Source organism: Gorilla gorilla, chromosome 9 (assembly GCF_029281585.2).
Source record: "Gorilla gorilla gorilla isolate KB3781 chromosome 9, NHGRI_mGorGor1-v2.1_pri, whole genome shotgun sequence".
NCBI classification, from domain to species: Eukaryota; Metazoa; Chordata; class Mammalia; order Primates; family Hominidae; genus Gorilla; species Gorilla gorilla.
The window spans coordinates 53,962,364-53,982,412 of NC_073233.2; the positions used below are offsets into that span (position 1 = coordinate 53,962,364).

Consider the following 20,049-nt stretch of genomic DNA (forward strand, 5'->3'; position numbering starts at 1 on the left):
CTTCAGGGCTACCCCGCCACACAGCCTCTCCTTGTCTTGTCTTCCCTTTGGCGGGGTCACACCCGCACCTGGGGTCACTGCCCCCTTCCTCTGGTCGAGGGTTGGGGGGAGTGTCCCCTCCTCCCTTGGCCGGAGTCACAGTTCCACACGCAGGGGTCCTTCCTGCCCCTCTCACCTGGGGTCACACCCCCCTCCCTCGGAGGAGGGAGGTCACCGGCCACAGGCGGGGGCCTCAGTTTCCCACGCTACGGGGCTCACACGTGTCTGGCCTGCGACGCGCTCTCCCTTCGCCGGGGTCCCAGTTTCCCGCCCAGGAGACCTCGGTCCCTCCCCCGAGGCCGCCGGGCCCTCCTCCAGAGTCCCGCCAGTCCCCCAGAGTCCAGGCTAGTCCCCGCCGTCACCCGGTGCGAGCCCGCGAGAGGTCTAGTGCAGCTGGCAGCCCCGCCCCGGCACCCGCCTGCTCTTCTCGCGGGTCCGGACCGCGAGCGCGGGGGCCGACGGGTCGCCGCTGCGCCGGGCCGGGATGGCGGCCACCGCGCTGCTGGAGGCCGGCCTGGCGCGGGTGCTCTTCTACCCGACGCTGCTCTACACCCTGTTCCGCGGGAAGGTGCCGGGTCGGGCGCACCGGGACTGGTACCACCGCATCGACCCCACCGTGCTGCTGGGCGCGCTGCCGTTGCGGAGCTTGACGCGCCAGGTGAGCCGGGCCGGGGAGCCCGGGCCCCTGCCCCGTCCCCGCCGCTCCGTCCCTGTTGGGCCGCTGGGGTCTCCACCGTCTTTGCTGAGCCACCTCTTTGCCTAGGCAGCTGGTACAGGACGAGAACGTGCGCGGGGTGATCACCATGAACGAGGAGTACGAGACGAGGTTTCTGTGCAACTCTTCACAGGTGAGGGACCGGGCCGAGGGGCAGGCTCGGGGGCCCGCTCCCTTCGCCCACCGCCCTGAGCCTGGGACGGCTAGAGAAGTGTGGGGGAGGTCACCATGCCCCGGAGCCAGGTGTCTCAAGCTGCTTTGCCTCTGGTCTGTGCCTCTAAATGGCACCTGGAGTTAGGCTAGAAGCTGTGAAAGGCGTTTATTTAAAAGTTCAAGTTGGGCCGGGCGCGGTGACTCACGCCTGTAATCCCAGCACTTTGGGAGGCGGGAGGAGGAGGCGGGCAGATCACTTGAGCCCAGGAGTTCCTGACCAGCCTGGGCAACATGGCGAGGCCCCCGTCCCTACAAAAATACAAAAAGTAGCCGGGAGTGGTGGCGTGCGCCTGTACTCCCAGCTACTTGGGAGGCTAAGGCAGGAGAATCACTTTAGCCCGGGAGGTGGAGGTTGCAGTGAGCCGACATCTCGCCGTTGCATTCCAGCCCAGCCTTGGGCGACAGGAGTGAAACAATGTCTCAAAAAAAAAAAAAAAAAAAAAAAAAATGTGGAAGTTGACAAAGCCTGATTTCTCCTTTGTGAACAAATGTAATGTGTTCTTATTTCGGTAACCAAAATCAGAAACTAAAATTGAAAGGCAACTTTCCCATGCCTTCCTGATTTCATTCATTCTTTCTACACTTTGAGCTCTGAGTATGGGTCAGCATTCCCAGTGTTAGGGATTTCAGATGAAGGCCCTGCCAACTGTAAGACGAAAAGCACCCCCTTAACATGTTCCCCTCCCCAAATTTTTCATAGAACTATCCATTGAAAACTGTAGAGTTCATTTGGCTCTGATTTGGGGGAATTTTTAGTCATATATTAGAAATCATGGTGGAACTCCAAAGTTCTCTCATAACAAAGTTTAGGCCTAAAACATAACTTTCATTAAATGTGACTGGCCTGTTTGTGGAATCTTCCACAATGGTTATTAGAAGATGTTATCTACAATCTGAGCTATTTGATTTTTTTTTTAATGTTGCCCTATCTTTATAGCGTTTGGCATCTAATAGCACTAAACAATTATCTTTCTCATTTGTTTTACTGATATAGCATGATGAAGATACTATTATTTCAACCTGAGGATTTTTTTGAAACCTTGAAAATATTTGTGACTTGGCCAGGCGTGGTGGCTCTCACACCTGTAATCCCAGCACTTTGGGAGGCTGAGGTGGGTGGATCACCTGAGGCCAGGAGTTTGAGATCAGCCTGGCCAAAATGGTGAAACTCTGTCTGTACTAAAATCACACAAAAAAATTAGCCGGGCGTGGTGGCAGGCGCCTGTAATCCCAGCTACTTGGGAGGCTGAGGCAGGAGAATCGCTTGAACCCAGGAGGCAGAAGTTGCAGTGAGCCGAGATTGCACCACTGCACGCCAGCCTGGGCGACAGAGTGAGTCTCCGTCTCAAAAAAAAAAAAAAAAAAGAATTACTGATCTTCATTTAGAACCATAAAGTCTCTGATACTCATTATTAAGAGGTTAATAACAAGAGTAGCTGGAGCATATCTGACGTCTTAAAGCATAAAGTTTGCCCAGTTGCCAGAGACCTTATTTCTATTTCTTTTCTTTTCTTTTTTTTGAGATGGAGTCTCACTCCATTGCCCAGGCTGGAGTGCAATGGTGTAATCTCAGCTCACTGCAACCTCTGCCTCCCAGTTCAAGTGATTCTCCTGCCTCAGCCTCCCGAGTAGCTGGAATTTCAGGTGCCTGCCAGCATGCCCGGCTAATTTTTGTATTTTTTATGGAGATAGGGTTTCGCCATGCTGGCCAAAGTCATCTCGAACTCCTGACCTCAGATGATCTGCCCACCTTGGCCTCTCAAAATCTGGGATTACAGGCGTGAGCCACCACACCTGGCCACCTATTTCTTCTAAGTGATAACATTGCACTAATGAAGGTCAGTGCATTGTTTTATTTTTGTTTTTGTTTTTGAGACAGAGTCTTGCTCTGTCGCCTAGGCTGGAAGTGCAGTGGCACGATCTCGGCTCACTGCAAGCTCCGCCTCCTGGGTTCATGCCATTCTCCTGCCTCAGCCTCCCAAGTTGGGACTACAGGCACCTGCCACCACGCCTGGCTAATTTTTTTGTATTTTTAGTAGAGACGGGGTTTCACCGTGTTAGCCAGGATGGTCTAAATCTCCTGACCTCGTGATCCGCCCGCCTTGGCCTCCCAAAGTGCTGGGATTACAGGCATGAGCCACCATGCCCGGCCCATTGTTTTAATTTTAAAATGATAACCCTATTTTCTACCATGTGTTCCCTCAAAAAACAGTGGTAAAAAAGAGACTTATGGACAGAGAAATAGAAAGCCTTGGCAAAATATTGTACCCCAAATCTGCAGCTGAATCACTACACAGGTGCCAAAATTATGCAAAAAAATTACACTGGCTGGGCCTGGTGGCTCATGCCTGTAATCCCAGCATTTTGGAAGGCTGAGACAGGATGGCTTGAGGCTAGGAGATTGAGACCAGCCTGGGCAACATAGCGAGACCCCCATCTCCACACACACAAAAATAACAAAATTAGCCAGGCACAGTGGCATGCAGCTGTACTCACAGCTACTTGGGAGGCTGAGGTGGGAGGACTGCTTGAGCTTAGGAGTTTGAGGCTGCAAGGAGCCATGATTGCATACCACTGCTCTCTGACCTGGGTGACATAGCAAGATCGTGTCTCTAAAATAAAATATATATATATTTTTGAGATGTTGTTTTGCTCTTGTCTCCCAGGCTGGAGTACAATGGTGTGATCTCTGCTCACTGCAACCTCTCCCTCCAGGGCTAAACAATTCTCCTGCCTCAGCCTCCCTAGTAGCTGGGATTACAGGCATCCACCACCACGCATGGCTAATTTTTGTATTTTTAGTAGAGACAGGGTTTCCCCATGTTAGCCAGGCTGGTCTCAAACTCCTGATCTTAGGTGATCTGCCCGCCTTGGCCTTGCAAACTTGGGATTACAGGCGTGAGCCACCATGCCCGGCCAAAATAAAATGTTAAGACGTTTGCAGCTGAATTTTTTGCAGCTAAAATGTATATAGCTAATATCTTGCAGCTAAATATTCAAGTACCCAAAGGGTAGTTTAAGAACACTTTACCTGCTGGTGTGGTGGCTCACACCTGTAATCCCAGCACTTTGGGAGGCTGAGGCAGGCGGATGACCTGAGGTCAGGAGTTCGAGACCAGCCTGGCCAACATGATGAAACCCTGTCTCTACTAAAAATGCAAAAATTAGCCAGGCTTGGTGGTGCGTGCCTGTAGTCCCAGCTACTTGGGAGGCTGAAGCAGGAGAATCGCTTGAAACTGAGAGGTGGAGGTTGTGGTGAGCTGAGATCACGCCACTGTACTACAGCCTGGGCAACAGAGCGAGACTCTGTCTTTAAAAAAAAAAAAAGAACACTTTAAATCTTGGACATAATTCTAACTCAGCAGCATAGCTGTTGCTTGATGAAAAACCAACCATGTAGGCCAGCCATTTTAAAGACATTTCTGTCCTCACCTGGAACGGGGAAAAAAAAGCATTTCTGTAAGAAGTTTCTATTTTAGAAAACAGGCAACAGTGTATTCCCACTGTGGTAAACCCTGAAACTTCCTTGTTGCTTTGCTGCTTCTTGGGAGCCCCTTATCATCCCACCCACATAGTTTTTTTTCATTCTCTTTTTCATACTGGTGGACCTGGTTCCAGGAGTGGAAGAGACTAGGAGTCGAGCAGCTGCGGCTCAGCACAGTAGACATGACTGGGATCCCCACCTTGGACAACCTCCAGAAGGGAGTCCAATTTGCTCTCAAGTACCAGTCGCTGGGCCAGTGTGTCTACGTGCATTGTAAGGCTGGGCGCTCCAGGAGTGCCACTATGGTGGCAGCATACCTGATTCAGGTACAAAAGTTCTTTCTGGGCTGGGCATCGTGGTACACACTTATGATCCCAGCACCTTGGGAGGCTTGAGATGGGAGGATGGCTTGAGCCCAGGAGTTTGAGACCAGCCTGGGCAACATGGCAAAACTGTCTCTACAAAAAATACAACAAGTTAGCTCAGTGTGGTGGTGTGCACCTGTAGTCCCAGCTACTTGGGAGGCTGAGATGGGAGGATCACCTGAGCCCAGTAGGTAGAGGCTGCAGTGAGCCGTGATTTGTGCCACTGCACTGCAGCATAGCCGACAGAGTGAAACTGTCTCCAAAAAAAAAAAAAGTCTTTCTGGTCCCATTTATAGCAGATTTCCAGAACTTCAGTAGCTTGGTCTACTGGTGGGCCTTGTTGGAAGGAGCTGTGTGCTTGATTTCAGGCTGTTGGGAGGTGGTTTGGTATGATGGAAAGCACCTGAGCCTTGTGACAGGGTAACCTGGGGCTCTGCTGCCTGCCAGTGAGGATCAGCAAAAGTGACTTCTGCCTTATGCAACATATTTTCTCAAACTAAATGTATTATGAAGTTTAAATAAGAAATTACATCAAGTGCTGGCCTATAGCGGGCACTCTAAAAACGGAGTTGCAAAAGCTATTCAACCCCAGTAAAAAGCTAGACACTTGTTCTAATACCATGTCAGGAAACAATATCATAGATAATAGTGCTGATCATTTTCAGCTTTATAGTACTCAAGTTTCTTCAAGTATTTCAGAGTAAAGTTCTGGATATTAGTTTCTGGAAACAGGCTCCAAACTGGATTCTGCCTATTAATTTGTCATAATTGGCAGGTGGGATGCTTTAAAAATATTTAGGAGAAACAAATACCCTGTAGTCCATCATCATTTTGTAACCTAAGTTACAAAACGTCTGGCTCCCACAGAGCATTTTCTAAGTCATGTGAATAGCTAAGTCTGGCCTTGTGTTACTGTGGACTAGTGTGTATATAGTTGAGTAATATTAAAATTTTGGTCATAAGGACTCTGCTGGAAGCAGGGTCTCAGGAGGGTATTTTGCACCAAGTGAGAATTGAACTAGCAAGTTAGAAATCTGTATTTTCTTGGTTCTGTTGAGTTCTAAACCAATGAGTATCCTTAGGACATGTTAACCCTCCTATTTAAATTATGAGTTACTTGTTTTTCTAGCCATGGTGACAAGTTGCATAAAAACATCTATTGCATACTCGTTCCTAGAAATTCTTGTAACCAAAAGCCCAGCTCGGAGAGGACGTGGAGTAGGCCGAGGCAGTCTTGAACTTAGGATCTCAGCTTCCCATGTGCAACTTTCTTTTTCTAGGATTTGGCAGAGCAAGAATTGGGTAGAAAGACTGACTTTCCACCTGACCTGTTGCATAGTATTGTGAGACTGGCTGACTGCAGTGGTTACAGTACTCTCCCATTTATAATACAAGCAGCATGATTTTTAATGCCTGCAAAATGGAGTTTCCAAAGAAATGAAATCTTAGAGTCCTTTAGCACCTGCTCATGGGTCAAGGGCACCTTGACACCTGCTTCTTTCTTTCTCTGCTGATTTCCCAACCCTGTACTTCAGGTGCACAAATGGAGTCCAGAGGAGGCTGTAAGAGCCATCGCCAAGATCCGGTCATACATCCACATCAGGCCTGGCCAGCTGGATGTTCTTAAAGAGTTCCACAAGCAGATTACTGCAGGGACAACAAAGGATGGGACTTTTGACATTTCAAAGACATGATGTATGGGGATTAGAAAGAACTCAAGACACTCCTGCTTGATACAGAACAAAAAAAGCTTAACAGGACCAACAGGGCTTAAGCCCAGACTTGATGTAACAGAAATGTGCCAATAGGTAATAGGTAATTTTTCTTTCTCTGACTTGTTTTGTTTTCTTGAAATAACACTGTTGTGTGGCTAGAAAGGAAAAGATTTAGTGTGGCTTGTATTCATGGGATACAGAACAGGGATGGGGCTATTGTCTTTTCTTGAATAGGGCTAAAGAAGTATTTTAACAAAAATCTATTATGTACCTAATATTGTGCCTAATAATATTTAGCACCACAACTCAAAAAACATTTAGCACTTGAAAAAAGGAGACTCACCTCTGGCTCTCTGCCACTGTCAGAATCTGAATCTCACTGGCCCTGTGGAGTAGGGATCCTATCTGGAGAAGTGGGAGCATGGGCTGCAGTTAGGACTGCTGCAGACTGAGCCATGTGATGGTACGTAATGAGTTCCCCTGAGGGAATGAAACACCCTCACCCCTTCAAAGTCACCCCTTTGGAATTCAACACAGACACACATATCCCTTCAAAAACTTTTATTTGTATCAACAGTTCCTAGCTCTTGACTTAGCTTAGAGCTTTTAAAAGAGCAGACACCTTATATATTTGAGATTGAAAAAGTTTCTGCTATTAATCAGAAATAATCATTTCTATTTTCTGGCTTACCCCTTGGAATAAGCCAAAAATAAAACCAAAGTTACATTTCCTGACAGATGGATAAGAAAACAATAGAAGGAACATCCTGAATTCTAGAGTTGACTCTTGCTGGTGAAGTACACCTTCAGCTTAGTCCATTCTCCTAAGTAAAGCCTGAAGGAAAACTCTTAACACCTAATTCTTTGTGGAAAAATGACCAACTAGCCATTTCACAGGCTATAGAACAAAAGTACAATTGGGCATCTTTCCTTATGTCCTGGGATCAGGGGTGCTTACATTTAACATTGATCAGGTAAAGAGGAGAGGCTGTGCCTAAGGTCTGAGAAAAGGCTTGCTCTAAGCAAGCTGTGGTGAGGCACAGGATGACTAGGGAGCACAGGATGACTAGGGAATGGCAGAGAACAGGCTGGCCTACTGTCAGTTCAAGCAACCAGCTGAGCAGCAGCAGTCTAAAAAGCCCCAAACAGAACACCTCCATGGATTCAGGGAAGGGCTGAGGCACTGACTTTCTAGTATGTGCCAAAAAAAACATAACTCTGAATTGGGGCCCAGGGGACTTTGAGTTTGTATGGGGAGGGAAAAGGAGTGAGCAGTTCTCCTCCCCTCCCCACAGCCTTAGGCCAACACAAACTGCAAATTGGTAAGCAGCACCTTAATACCTCTTGTGACAGTTACGGCTGAAGTGGCAGGGTCAAGCTTGTAGGTGTTGGCATCCCCCTTTTTATATCGGTCCCGGAAGACATAGATGCTCCCGTTACAGCTGGCAATCTTCCAGAGGGATGGAGCAGAGCTCCAGGCCTCAGGAAGGCAAAGCCGGGTGAAGCTGTCTAGCAAGGGATTGTAGCACACCAGGGAGTCCCCTTCAGCCACGATGAACACCAGATCTTTATGCACAGCTGCGTGCATGCGGCCTGCAAAGGGCAGCACATAGGGCTTCACATGGCATTTGTCTGTCTCTGTGTCAAAGCACTGGATGAGTCGGGAAGGTTTGGTAAAGAAGTCCAGATCATTCTCCTCCCCCCCTAGTAAGTAGATGATCCCGTTGAGGTTGGCACCAGCAGCCCCTGACACAGCCACCTCTAGCTGGGTTGTCTCTGTCCACACATTATCACCTACGCGATAATAAATGACTGCGTTGGAGAGGGTATCTTGCAGTGTCTTGCCACCCAGTGAATATATGGCATCTTTCCCGGGCACAGACACCAGGGTGTGCTGGAGCCGGTCCCGAGGCAAAGGAGCACACCACTCCCAGTCAACGGTGGCATTGTTGCACTTCCACATGCGCCGTGGGATGGACCCTCCCACCACATACAAGTCTCCACCATGCTTGCAGGCTGCAGTGATCTGGTGGCACAAACTGTTTTGGCCACTTACACTGATGGAGTCATCTTCTGCACAGTGCAAGGACACAGCCAACGAGTGGGTACGAGATGACTCTTTCCCAATCAGGTAAATGTGCACATTCTCCCCAATTTCCTATTGGCAAAATTAAAATTATATGACAGCTGTTAAATTCTAGGCTAAGGCTCAGCTAAGACACATTCCTTAAGATCCTGGCCCTCACACTTGTTCCTAGCTTTATCATACTACTCTCTAATTACTGTATGGCATCCAACTCTCCTCTAGTCACTTGCTTTGAGGCAATTTATGCCGGGCGGAGAATCTGTTGTATTCATCCTTGTAGCTTTTAAAAAACTCTCATAAGCTAGTGCTTCAGACAAAGGGTGATTAAGATTGTTAACTTGATGACAGTAGTTCTCAAGGAACTTTGAAAGCTCATAGATTGGTGGTACTGGGGTTACAAAGACATCCTTCTCCCCAGCTCATATCAACTTCAAGCCACAGATAACTTATTCAAAAATAAATAAATAAATACAAAAAATTAAAAAAACAGAGATGGCCGGGCACAGTGGCTCACACCTGTAATCTCAGCACTTTGGGAGGCCAAGGTGGGCAGATCACCTAAGCTCAAGAGTTCGAGACCAGCCTGACCAATATGGTGAAACCCTGTCTCTACTAAAAATACAAAAATCAGCCGGGCGTGGTGGTATGCACCTGTAGTCCCAGCTACTCGGGAGGCTGAGACAGAAGAATTGCTTGAATTTGAGAGGCGGAGGTTGCAGTGAGCTGAGATCATGCCATTGCACTCCAGCCTGGGAGACGGAGTAAGACTGTCTCAAAAACAAACAAACAAACAAAACAAAACAAAAAAACCAGAGACGACCATTCATAATCTGGCCATCAAAAAGAGGCCAGGTTAGGCCAGGCGCATTGGCTCACGCCTGTAATCCCAAGACTCTGGGAGGCCAAGGTGGGTGGATCACCTGAGGTCAGGAGTTCGAGACCAGTTTGGCCAACATGGTGAAACCTATCTCTACTAAAAATACAACAATTATCTGGGCGTGGTCGTGGGCGCCTGAAATCCCAGCTACTCAGGAGTCTGAGGCAGAAAAATCGCTTGAACCCAGGAGGTGGAGGTTGCAGTGAGCCGAGATCGCACCATCGCACTCTAGCCTGGGCAACAAGAGCGAAACTCCATCTCTCTCTCTCACACACAGACACACAAAGAGGCCAGGTTAGGCCAGGCACAGTGGCTCACACCTGTAATCCCAGCATTTTGGGAGGCAGAGGCAGGCAGACTATCTGAGATCAGGAGTTCCAGACCAGCCTGGCCAACATGGTGAAACCCCATCTCTACTAAAAATACAAAAATTAGGTGTGGTGGCAGCACCTGTAATCCCACCTACTTGGGAGGCTAAGGCAGGAAAATAGCCTGAAACTGGGAAGTGGAGGTTGCAGCGAGCTGAGATTGCGCCACTGCATTCCAGCCTGGGCGACAAAGTGAGAATCCGTCTTAAAAAAAAAAAAAAAAAAAGGCCGGGCGCGGTGGCTCATGCCTGTAATCCCAGCACTTTGGGAGGCGGAGGCGGGCGGATCACGAGGTCAGGAGATCGAGAGCATCCTGGCTAACACGATGAAACCCTGTCTCTACTAAAAATACAAAAATTAGCCGGGCGTGGTGGTGGGCACCTGTAGTTCCAGCTACTAGGGAGGCTGAGGCAGGAGAATGGCGTGAACCTGGGAGGCGGAGCTTGCAGTGAGCCGAGATTGCACCACTGCACTCCAGCCTGGACAACAGAGCAAGACTCCATCTCAAAAAAAAAAAAAAAAAAGAGGCCAAGTTAACTGATGGCAAGAATGCATGGAGAATATGCAGTCTCAACCATTAAGAGATTTGCCTTACCTTCAAGCTTGTCCTGAGTGACTCTGCAAAAGCCTCTCTTTCCTCTTTATTAAAGTTGATCCAGGCTTCTATTGCCTCTGTTGGGTTCTGAGAACACGGAACTCCATCTGTGAGAGCCAGAGGAAAGGCATGGTCAATGACAATCCGAAAGAGAAATTCAGAGTAACGGACTTTAAAGATGTGAACCACTTTATTAGACTACTGCTGGGCATGTGTCTATGTGTACATGCATACATACACATATACATGAAATTAACCTAAAATTGCTTTTTTTTTTTTTTTTTTTTTTGAGGCAGGGTCTCACCCTGTCACTCAGGCAGAAGTGCAATAGCACAATCACCATCACCATAGCCTCAGCCTCCTGGGCTCAAGCAATCCTGTTTCAGCCTCCCAAGTAGCTGGGACTACAGGTGTGCACCACCACGCCTGGCTAATTTTGTTATTTTCTGTATAGACAAGGTCTCACTGTTGTCCAGGCTGGTCTCAAACTCCTGTCATCAAGGGATCCTCCCTTCTTGGCCTCCCAAAGTGCTGGGGTTACAGGCATGAGCCACCATGCCTGGCGGGTCTTGCCTTTTTTTTTTTTTTTTTTTTTGAGATGGAGTCTTGCACTGTTGCCCAGGCTGGAGTGCAGTGGCGTGATCTTGGCTCACTGCAAGCTCCACCTCCCGGGTTCACACCATTCTCCTGCCTCAGCCTCCCAAGTAGCTGGGACTACAGGCGCCTGCCACCATGCCCCGCTAATTTTTTGTACTTTCACCATGTTAGCCAGGATGGCCTCGATGTGACCTCATGATCCGCCCGCCTCCGCCTCCCAAAGTGCTGGGATTACAGGCGTGAGCCACTGCGCCTGGCCCGTGCCTTGCTCTTTTTTAAAGATAGTCTCATGTGTTACATGAGCCCTCAAAAAGTTGGGTAAAGACTCATATAACTGTTCCTCTCCATGGAAATGTTTAGTAAAAGGTAAAAGATTTATACAATCTGAAGAGAAACCAGAGTATGTGCCTTGCTTTTTTTAAATCAAAATGGATGGCTCGATATGCTCCCATCTGCCATGGAAGCAACCTACTAAGCTACAGAGCTCACACCATTTTTTTTTTTTTTTTTTTGAGATGGAATCTTGCTCTGTCGCCCAGGCTGGAGTGCAGTGGCGTGATCTTGGCTCACTGCAACCTCTGCCTCCAGGTTCAAGTGATTCTCCTGCCTCAGCCTTCCCAAGTAGCTGAGACTACAGGTGCAAGCCACCATGCCCGGCTAATTTTTGTATTTTTTGTGGAGACGGGATTTTGCCATGTTGGCCAGGGTGGTCTTGAACTCCTGACCTCAGGTGATCCACCCACCTCGGCCTCCCAAAGTGTTGGGATTACAGGTGTGAGCCACCATGCCTGGCCAAACTCACACCTTAAGTATGGCTATATCTCACTTGCAAGGTTAGGATTGTTTCCTAACGTTGGCCCATCACTAAAAAAGTTTTTAGTCTTGGATATCTTGCCCCATCACCAATTTACATAGGTAATTAGACCCACTTGGACATACGAAGTACAGGATAAATTAGAGTATAATACAAATCACTCCTCACTACTCTGTGTGGTCAAATGTTGTGCTTTAATTTTCCTGACTTCTTCCTCTAACGCACTGTGTCTCTGACAGCAATTACACTGAATCTCACCTCAATCCTTCTCAGCAGGTTATCTCAGTAAGAATGCAGGAATAATAATGTAAACTAACACCAGGAAGCTTGAGGGTTCTTTTCCCCTAAACTAGAACATTCACTGAACATCATAGCCAAGTAACTGGGTATGGTGTGTCCCCTCCCTAAACTTACCCGAGATGATATCTGTGAGTAAGTGGTGGGGCAAGTGGAGAAATTCCTCTGTATTCTGCAGCTGGGCCAGGTGGGTCTTGGCACAGTGCTTGGCAGCCGTATAGAGCTCAGGATCACTGTGCCGATCTGCCAGCCACATCACCTGAAGGCAGTTTCCCACTTGCACTGTGCGGGCCAAAAACCGAGAGCATTCCTCAAAGAGAGATGTCAGCTGATACATGTCTGACACCTCATAAATTTCCTGCAACTCCTCAGCTCGAAGTTTCACAGTCCCATGGTAGATATAATCAACCAGGAGCTGGAAAACAGACTCGCTGACATCCTGCAGCACAATCACCCGGTTGTGGGCCTCCTTCAGGTTGGAAGTGAACATGGATCGGAAGAAGCAGCTCTGAGCTGAGAGGACCAGCCGATGGAGCTGAAACTCCCGGCCTTCCACCGAAATGGTGACATCAGCAAAGAGCTCCTCCTCTAGACACAGTTTCATGATGCCTTGAGCCACACGGCCTGAATGTGACCGATCTTTGAAAGTGTAGTTCACAAAGTAGTTCTCATCCATGGATGCTCCAGGCTCCTCCGGTGATTCCATGCTAGCCAACTTCTCTCTCTGCCAGCTGTCTGCAAAGCAACACCACCTTGAGTAACCTGAGGAATTCACAGCCATAGTCTGTGAATCCAACTGTCCAACTCAGGGAGGGAAAAGGAAGAAGTGAGAGCAAAGTGGGTCCAGATTGGCCTTAGTCCTGGCCCTGTCCATGATGTCCCTGACGCTATCCTTTAACCAAATCTGGGTTCGTTATCCCCAGTGGCGCCCCTCCGCTAATGAAATAAATAAAAGTTCCAACTCTGGGTGTTTTCCTGAGAAAACACGGAATAATTCCTTTCCATAATGTTAACAAAAGACTTGGGATTTAGGTCAATATATGAAAGCAAAGGGCTGGGAGAGGCCTGTGATCGTAAAAGCCTTACTAACCAAATAACTGGGGCATAAAACTAGTGAAGCTCAGGGGCAGTAGAATCAGACAAAAAGGACCCCCGGCCCCGGCCTAGTGGCCAGGTCCTCTCCTTCCCAGCGCATGGAGTTAAGACGCTCCATATGAAGCCTAGCCTGGGATATCCGTGGGTCTTACATTTGCTCTCTTCTGAGCTGCTTCCCCCACACTTCCCCGCTCGCTCGAAAGACTTGAGTCCATCCGCCCCCAGGCCGGGGCACTGGGAGGCCCATCGCCCTGTGCAATGTCCCCGCTCCACCTTGAGTCGTCTTGGAAACGGTCGCCAGGGAAACCGTTCTTCCCGCTCAGGCCCGCCCGCCCTCGTCAAAAGCTTGGCTCAGAGAGCGGGGGAGGGGTGTGTAATGTAGAACCCAGAACGCCCGCCCCCTCCCCTCCTCTCACCCGCCTGGTTCTTCAGCGTCCTCGCCTTCTCTCTAGGCTCTGCCACACGGAGCTAGGACCACGCTCACCTCACGATTTCCCTACCTGCCTGTCTCGCTTTCTCACCTGCGTTCCCTCCTTTCATCCCGGAGCCCGGAACCTCCGCTTCCGGCTCCACGTCCGCCCGGAAGAAGATCTGCTGCACACTTCCGTTTCCGGTCCGTGCCCTTGGGGCTCCGTGTCCTGCTGTCTTTCCGTTCGCTGCCTAGTCTGCATCTGAGTAACATGGTGGCGGCGGTGGCCAGGCTGTGGTGGCGCGGGCTCTTGGGGGCCTCGGCGCTGACCAGGGGTGAGCAGGGGCAGCCAGCTGAGACCGGGGTCAGGCGCAGCGGCGTGCCCAGTGCAGAGAGCTCCTCAGGGCTCATCCCGCGCGTCTGTGCCTTTTATCTCTCTGTGCAGGGGCTGGGCGACCCTCCGTTCTGTTGCTGCCGGTGAGGCGGGAGAGCGCCGGGGCCGACACGCGCCGTGAGTATGTGCGGGCAGCACTCTTCTCTGAACTATCGACGGGGCCCCTTAGATGCCTGTCCTTGCCCTAGGATGCCCTACCCTACGTCCTCCTGGCAAATCTTGGAGATCTGACTTGCAGTGGTCTTCACCCTGCATGCAGAATTGAGCCCTCCCTGTGCCCTTAGGCCTGTTATGGCCCTGATTGTCCCTTGTCCATTTCAATCATCCCCTTTTTGTCTGATTAAACTGTCAGCTCTTTGAAAGCAAGCAATATAACCTTTAGGCCTCAGAGCCCTGTAATAATAGTACCTAGCGTTAATTGAGTGCTTAATGTGTGCCTGGCACCTCGCTAAGCGTTTTAGTGAATGATCTTGTTTCGTCCTCACAACAGCCTTATGGGGTAGATAGCATCCTACTCTTCTTACTATAGATCAGGAAACAGTCCAAAGAATTAAACTGCCCAGGGTCAAAGACCTAGTGAATGACAAAGTAGGCCTGCCTGCTGCCAGAGGCAGAAACACCTAACCATTATTCTGTAGCTTGTGATGTGTGATTGCTCAGTGGTTTAGGGTTGCATGAATGAGTATGTACATATTATGTTACAGTCAAGATACACGGACTGGGAGTTAGGAGACCTGGCATTTCTCCTTTCCTGGGCCTCAGTTTTCACACACACACACACACACACATACACACACACACACACACACCTGGGCCTCAGTTTTCTCATTGACACACATACACACACACACAGTTTCAAGGAGACAGTCTGTGAGGGGTCTTCAGGACACACACACACACACACACACCTGGGCCTCAGTTTTCTCATTGACACACATAAACACACACACACTTTCAAGGAGACAGTCTGTGAGGGGTCTTCAAGCCCTGAAGTTCTTAGCTTGAGAACCTGGTATAAACTTGCATGCTAAGGAGCTACAGAGAGGCAAAAGTTCAGTTACCATCCTCAAACAGCTCTTAGTCTGACAGGAGAACTGAGACTACTGCTTTAGCAGAAATGCAGGCAATGTGAGGGAAGAACCGTGGAGTAATTTTGAGAAGAGGTGAACACCCCAGCTGCTATAGTAAGAGTCTTTCTGAGGACCGTGTAGTTAAGGTGGCACTTTCCCCAAGTTTTCATCACTCTATTCCCTAGAAGGGAAACCTTTCACATGCACCTTTCTCAAGGTGCTTCAGGGAGCCTTTCCTGGATTTGACATCCCTTACAAGCCTAAGAGACTGCATGCAGGGCTGGCTTTTGCCTTCTCCATTTCTTTGTTAAATATGCCTTTTCCTTCCAGCCACTGTCAGACCACGGAATGATGTGGCCCACAAGCAGCTCTCAGCTTTTGGAGAGTATGTGGCTGAAATCTTGCCCAAGTATGTCCAACAAGTTCAGGTAATACTTACTACTGTTATTTGGGTCTGGGTCAAGAAAGAACTATGTTCTCAGGGCATGTGGGAGTGGGCAGACTTGTTTCAAAGAAACTACAGATTCCTCCATCCCAAGCTTGGACTGTTCTCTCAGCATTAAACCAGGTGACTCCAGCTGAAGTTAGCTGTTCCCTCAGTAGCTCTTTGTTCCCTCTCCCCTCCCTTTCATGTGTGCAGGTGTCCTGCTTCAATGAGTTAGAGGTCTGTATCCATCCTGATGGCGTCATCCCAGTGCTGACTTTCCTCAGGGATCACACCAATGCACAGTTCAAATCCCTGGTTGACTTGACAGCAGTGGACGTCCCAACTCGGCAGAACCGTTTTGAGGTCAGTCGGGAGATCTGAGAAGGTTTTGGGGGTAAGGGTATTAATTTCAGTTTGTAACATACAATAGAACACAGCAGTTAAACTGGGACTTCAGAGTCAAGTAGATCTCAAGTTTGGATCTTGGTTCTGCCACTAAATGGCTGTGGGACCTCCGATAACTCAAATATTTTGTTTAATCTTTTCTTTTTTTTAGACGGAATCTTGCTCTGTCACCAGGCTGGAGTGCAGTGGCATGATCTTGGCTCACTGCAACCTCCATCTCCCAGGTTCAAGCGATTCCCCTGCCTCAGCCCCCTGAGTAGCTGGGACTACAGGTGCATGCCACCACGCCCGGCTAATTTTTTGTATTTTTTTAGTGAAGACTGGGTTTCACCATGTTGGCCAGGATGGTCTCGATTTCCTGACCTCGTGATCTGCCTGCCTTGGCCTCCCAAAGTGCTGGGATTACAGGCATGAGCCACCATGCCCGGCCCTTGTTTAATCTTTCTGAGCTTTCATTTTCTTACCGGGAAAATAAATATAAAGCTGTCCTTATCTTATAGAATGGTTGTAAGGATCCAATGAGATAGTTCAAGTAAATTGCTTGCACACAGTGTTTTCAATACATTTAGCTATTAATATTTTACTGATTATCTACTGTTTGCCAGACTCTGGGATGGAGAGAGAAATAACATGAAGTATTTGTCCTCCAGGAGTCCCCTACACTCTAGTGAAGGAGAAAGACACCTAAACAGCTTACTGTAGTAACATATAATACAAAGGATATTAGAGGGATGCTTTAAGAAAGCAGGAGGGGCACTTGGCCCTGTCTGGGAGGCTTCTTTGAAAAGAGAGAATGTTTGTGCTGAATCTAAAATATGAGTAGGAGACCAGGTAGCCTTGTGAGGTGGATCAGGGAAATATTCCTGACAAAGTGAATAGCATGAGCAAACACAGGCATGCTGACATGCTAAGCTACAGCTGTGGCCTGGGCCTTTGGAAGTAGTTGTAAGCATAGGAGAATCTTGAGGTTTTGAGGTTCAGAATAGAAAGCAGGGTCACAGGGCAGAACTGTCCCAACCAGGGACTCCCATCTCAGCCCTCCAGATCCTTCTGTTCTCCTTAGATTGTCTACAACCTGTTGTCTCTGCGCTTCAACTCACGGATCCGTGTGAAGACCTACACAGATGAGCTGACGCCCATTGAGTCTGCTGTCTCTGTGTTCAAGGCAGCCAACTGGTATGAAAGGGAGGTGAGTTACCGGATATGGTGGACCTGCCTCTGGGCTACAGTAGCAGAACTGGTTGAGACTACGGGATGCAGTGTAGCCCCTTCCCCCTGTTGTTAGTCTTGATGGATTGGCTGTTTGAGGTGGTCTCTTTCCTAGATCTGGGACATGTTTGGAGTCTTCTTTGCTAACCACCCTGATCTAAGAAGGATCCTGACAGATTATGGCTTCGAGGGACATCCTTTCCGGAAAGACTTTCCTCTATCTGGCTATGTTGAGGTAGGAGCCTTGGAACTGGGACAGCAGCCTCAGGGAGGGACTTGCAGAGAACCCAGGGGATCCCTGGGAATGGCAAGAAATATTTCTGTGGATTGTGGTGGTTTAAGAGCATGGGCCCTGGATTCAGATCCTAGCTTCATTTTTGTAACCTGGGGCAAGTTACTTGGTTTGACTGTGACTCAGTTTTCTCATCTTAAAATGGCAATAATAATAGCACTTTAATAGATTTGTGGCTGGCATTAAATAATGTATGTGTAGGCTCATGCCTGTAATCCCAGCACTTTGGGAAGCCAAGACAGGAGGAGTGCTTGAGTCCAGGAGTTCGAGAACAGCCTGGACAACATGGTGAAACCTCTTCTCTACAAAAAAATAGAAAAATTAACGGGGCATGGTGGTGCATTCCTGTGGTCCTGGCTGCTCAAGAGGCTGAGGTGGGAGGATCGCTTGAGCCTAGAAGGCGGAGGTTGCAGTGAGCCGAGATCACGCCACTGCTCTCCAGCCTGGGCAACAGAGTGAGACCCTGTCTCTAAATAAATAAATGATGTATGAAGCCTGCTGTATTGTAAAGGCTCAATTGATGCTGTGTGTGTGTGTGTCAGGGTCTCACTCTTGTCACCTAGGATGGAGTGCAGTGGTGCGATCATGGCTCACTGCAGTCTCGACCGCCCAGGCTCAAGTAATCCTCCCACCTCTCAGCCCTCCAAGTAGCTGGGACTACAGGCATGCACCAACATGCCCAGCAAATTTTTGTATTTTTTGTAGAGATGGGGTTTCTCCATGTTGCCCAAACTGGTCTCGAATTCCTGGGCTCAAGTCATCTGCCCGCCTCAGCTTCTCAAAAGTGCTGGGATTACAGGTGTGAACCACCACACCTGGCCACTGTTATCCATTATTGTAATGATCAAGGTAGCCTTGAGGACACGGTCTGTCCCTAAAACCTGAAAGTAGAGGATTATTTTACCCTGCCCCGACTCTCTGGGAAGGCAGTGACGGGGAAGACACCAGATGCTTAGCCCTCAAAAATTACCTCTGAGGTGGGACCAGTAACATGAATAAAGAATTTCAGTGGTGCTGCAGGTTATTTGCAGGAAGATAGTGTGTAATATTATCACTCGTGAATTTTATAGCAAAGTAACTGTTTAGAAATGCAGAGATGTGGTGCTCCAGCCCTGCTCTTTTAGTCCCCAGTCACTCCTGCTGTGTTAGTGCTTTGCATGCTCCTATTTCCCTCTTGGGCTACTTCTGGGCAGGGCTATCTCCCTCGCTTCTCCCTTTCACCCCACTCCTGCTATCTGCCTCACCTGGTTTGCCTCTTCACTCTAGCACCTGATGATCCTTACCTTATCCATTTGATCCCCAAGTAACAAGAAAAGCTGTGTCAAATGTACTGCTTTAGATCTGGACTGTGAATATGCCAAGGGCACAGGGCCTGAGGTTGTGTATCTGCCAGTTTAGGTTTACTCTTTTCAGCCACCGACTACTCCCTAATCCTGGGCAAATGCTTACCATTACCTTGTAAGAGTGTGTGGGTGGGTGAGCAGTCAGTTCGTAGCTCCTGATGCGGGAGTGGTGAGCAGGGGAATCTGACTGGTGCTGGCAGGGCATGAGAGGTATCCTACATTTTGGAATCACACACTCTAGCTGGTTGGGATGTGATCTGACGGGTAACACAGGTACGGATGGAGACTTACTGACAGAAGCTGGGACAGGAGTCAGTAACCAAGAGGAACGGGCTGGGGAAGTCACCAATAGCCTTGTGAAAAGTAGGCTCCTGTGTAGCTATAATAAGGACTTCCTTAGTGCTCAAGCCTGCCTTTTCCTCCTGCAGTTACGTTATGACGATGAAGTGAAGCGGGTGGTGGCAGAGCCGGTGGAGTTGGCCCAAGAGTTCCGCAAATTTGACCTGAACAGCCCCTGGGAGGCTTTCCCAGTCTATCGCCAACCCCCGGAGAGTCTCAAGCTTGAAGCCGGAGACAAGAAGCCTGAAGCCAAGTAGCTCCAGGGAAGGCATGTGGATCCTAGACAGCGCCTTATCTATGATTGAGTGTCCGTGTAAATAAATTCCTACTTAGACTTCCCACTTTGTGTGTGCTTGTAATGTGGAGAAGTGATGCTTTGGGGGGGACACAGGCAGGCAGGGGTGTTTCCCTGCTCTCTTAGAGAGAAACTGCTAAACCAGGGAGTCTTTGATGGGTTTTTTTTGAGACAGTATTTCGCTCTTGTTGCCCAGGCTGGAGTACAATGGCACGATCTCGGCTCACCACAACCTCTGCTTCCTGGGTTCAAGTAATTCTCTTGCCTCAGCCTCCCGAGTAGCTGGGATTACAGGTGTGTGCCACCACACCTGGCTAATTTTGTATTTTTAGTAAAGATGGGGTTTCTCTATATTGGTCAGGCTGTTCTTGAACTCCTGACCTCAGGTGATCTGTCTGCTTCGGCCTCCCAAAGTGCTAGAATTACAGGCGTGAGCCACTGTGACCAGCTCTTTTATGTTTGAGATGGAGTCTCGCTCTGTCACCCAGGCTGGAGTGCAGTGGTGCTGTCGCAGCTCGCTGCAACCTCCACCTCCCAGGCCCAAGCGGTTCTCCCACCTCAGCCTCCCAAGAAGCTGGGATTACAGATGCACGCCACCACGCCCAG

The 20,049-nt window shown here is 49.0% G+C and overlaps 3 protein-coding genes and 1 non-coding gene across 6 annotated transcripts; 2 read left to right on the forward strand and 2 right to left on the reverse strand.

The window, feature by feature from the left end:
- The first annotated feature begins 350 nt into the window (after nt 1-350).
- PTPMT1 (protein tyrosine phosphatase mitochondrial 1) lies at nt 351-6,701 on the forward strand. The gene is made up of 4 exons (XM_019036550.4): nt 351-697; nt 807-887; nt 4,586-4,777; nt 6,352-6,701. Exons 1-4 carry the CDS (start codon nt 524-526, stop codon nt 6,508-6,510), a joined length of 606 nt encoding a protein of 201 aa, XP_018892095.1. The 5' UTR covers nt 351-523; the 3' UTR covers nt 6,511-6,701.
- Nucleotides 6,702-7,077: 376 nt separating this feature from the next.
- KBTBD4 (kelch repeat and BTB domain containing 4) lies at nt 7,078-13,865 on the reverse strand. Of its 3 annotated transcripts, none has more exons than XM_004051064.5 (4): nt 13,782-13,865; nt 12,283-12,900; nt 10,458-10,564; nt 7,078-8,689 (listed from the first exon to the last, which is right to left on the reverse strand). In XM_004051064.5, exons 1-4 carry the CDS (start codon nt 13,798-13,800, stop codon nt 7,829-7,831), a joined length of 1,605 nt encoding a protein of 534 aa, XP_004051112.1. In that variant the 5' UTR covers nt 13,801-13,865; the 3' UTR covers nt 7,078-7,828. The 3 variants fall into 3 exon arrangements, with proteins under 3 accessions (XP_004051112.1, XP_063567250.1, XP_018892094.3); XM_063711180.1 differs by having other exon boundaries at nt 13,677-13,793; XM_019036549.4 differs by lacking the exon at nt 13,782-13,865 and having other exon boundaries at nt 12,283-13,383.
- On the reverse strand, nt 11,339-11,458 carry LOC115936436 (U5 spliceosomal RNA). The gene has a single exon (XR_004071910.1). It is a non-coding gene; the product is annotated as a U5 spliceosomal RNA (small nuclear RNA).
- A 75-nt stretch (nt 13,866-13,940) lies between the features above and the next one.
- On the forward strand, nt 13,941-19,405 carry NDUFS3 (NADH:ubiquinone oxidoreductase core subunit S3). The gene is given in 7 exon segments (NM_001279640.1): nt 13,941-14,004; nt 14,115-14,180; nt 15,464-15,561; nt 15,774-15,923; nt 17,029-17,154; nt 17,290-17,409; nt 19,238-19,405. Coding segments are annotated over 7 exon segments (792 nt in total).
- The last annotated feature ends 644 nt before the right edge of the window (nt 19,406-20,049 follow it).

Bases quoted from the DNA above. Each gene is read 5' to 3' on its own strand.
- PTPMT1 (XM_019036550.4), top strand. From the start codon at position 524: ATGGCGGCCACCGCGCTGCTGGAGGCCGGCCTGGCGCGGGTGCTCTTC. The intron at 698-806 runs GTGAGCCGGGCC...TTGCCTAGGCAG, and splicing joins TGCGGAGCTTGACGCGCCAG to CTGGTACAGGACGAGAACGT. The intron at 4,778-6,351 runs GTACAAAAGTTC...CCTGTACTTCAG, and splicing joins TGGCAGCATACCTGATTCAG to GTGCACAAATGGAGTCCAGA.
- KBTBD4 (XM_019036549.4), bottom strand. From the start codon at position 12,946: ATGGCTGTGAATTCCTCAGGTTACTCAAGGTGGTGTTGCTTTGCAGAC. The intron at 10,565-12,282 runs GTAAGTTTAGGG...TGGCTCTCACAG, and splicing joins ACTCACAGATATCATCTCGG to ATGGAGTTCCGTGTTCTCAG. The intron at 8,690-10,457 runs GTAAGGCAAATC...TTTTGCCAATAG, and splicing joins CACTCAGGACAAGCTTGAAG to GAAATTGGGGAGAATGTGCA.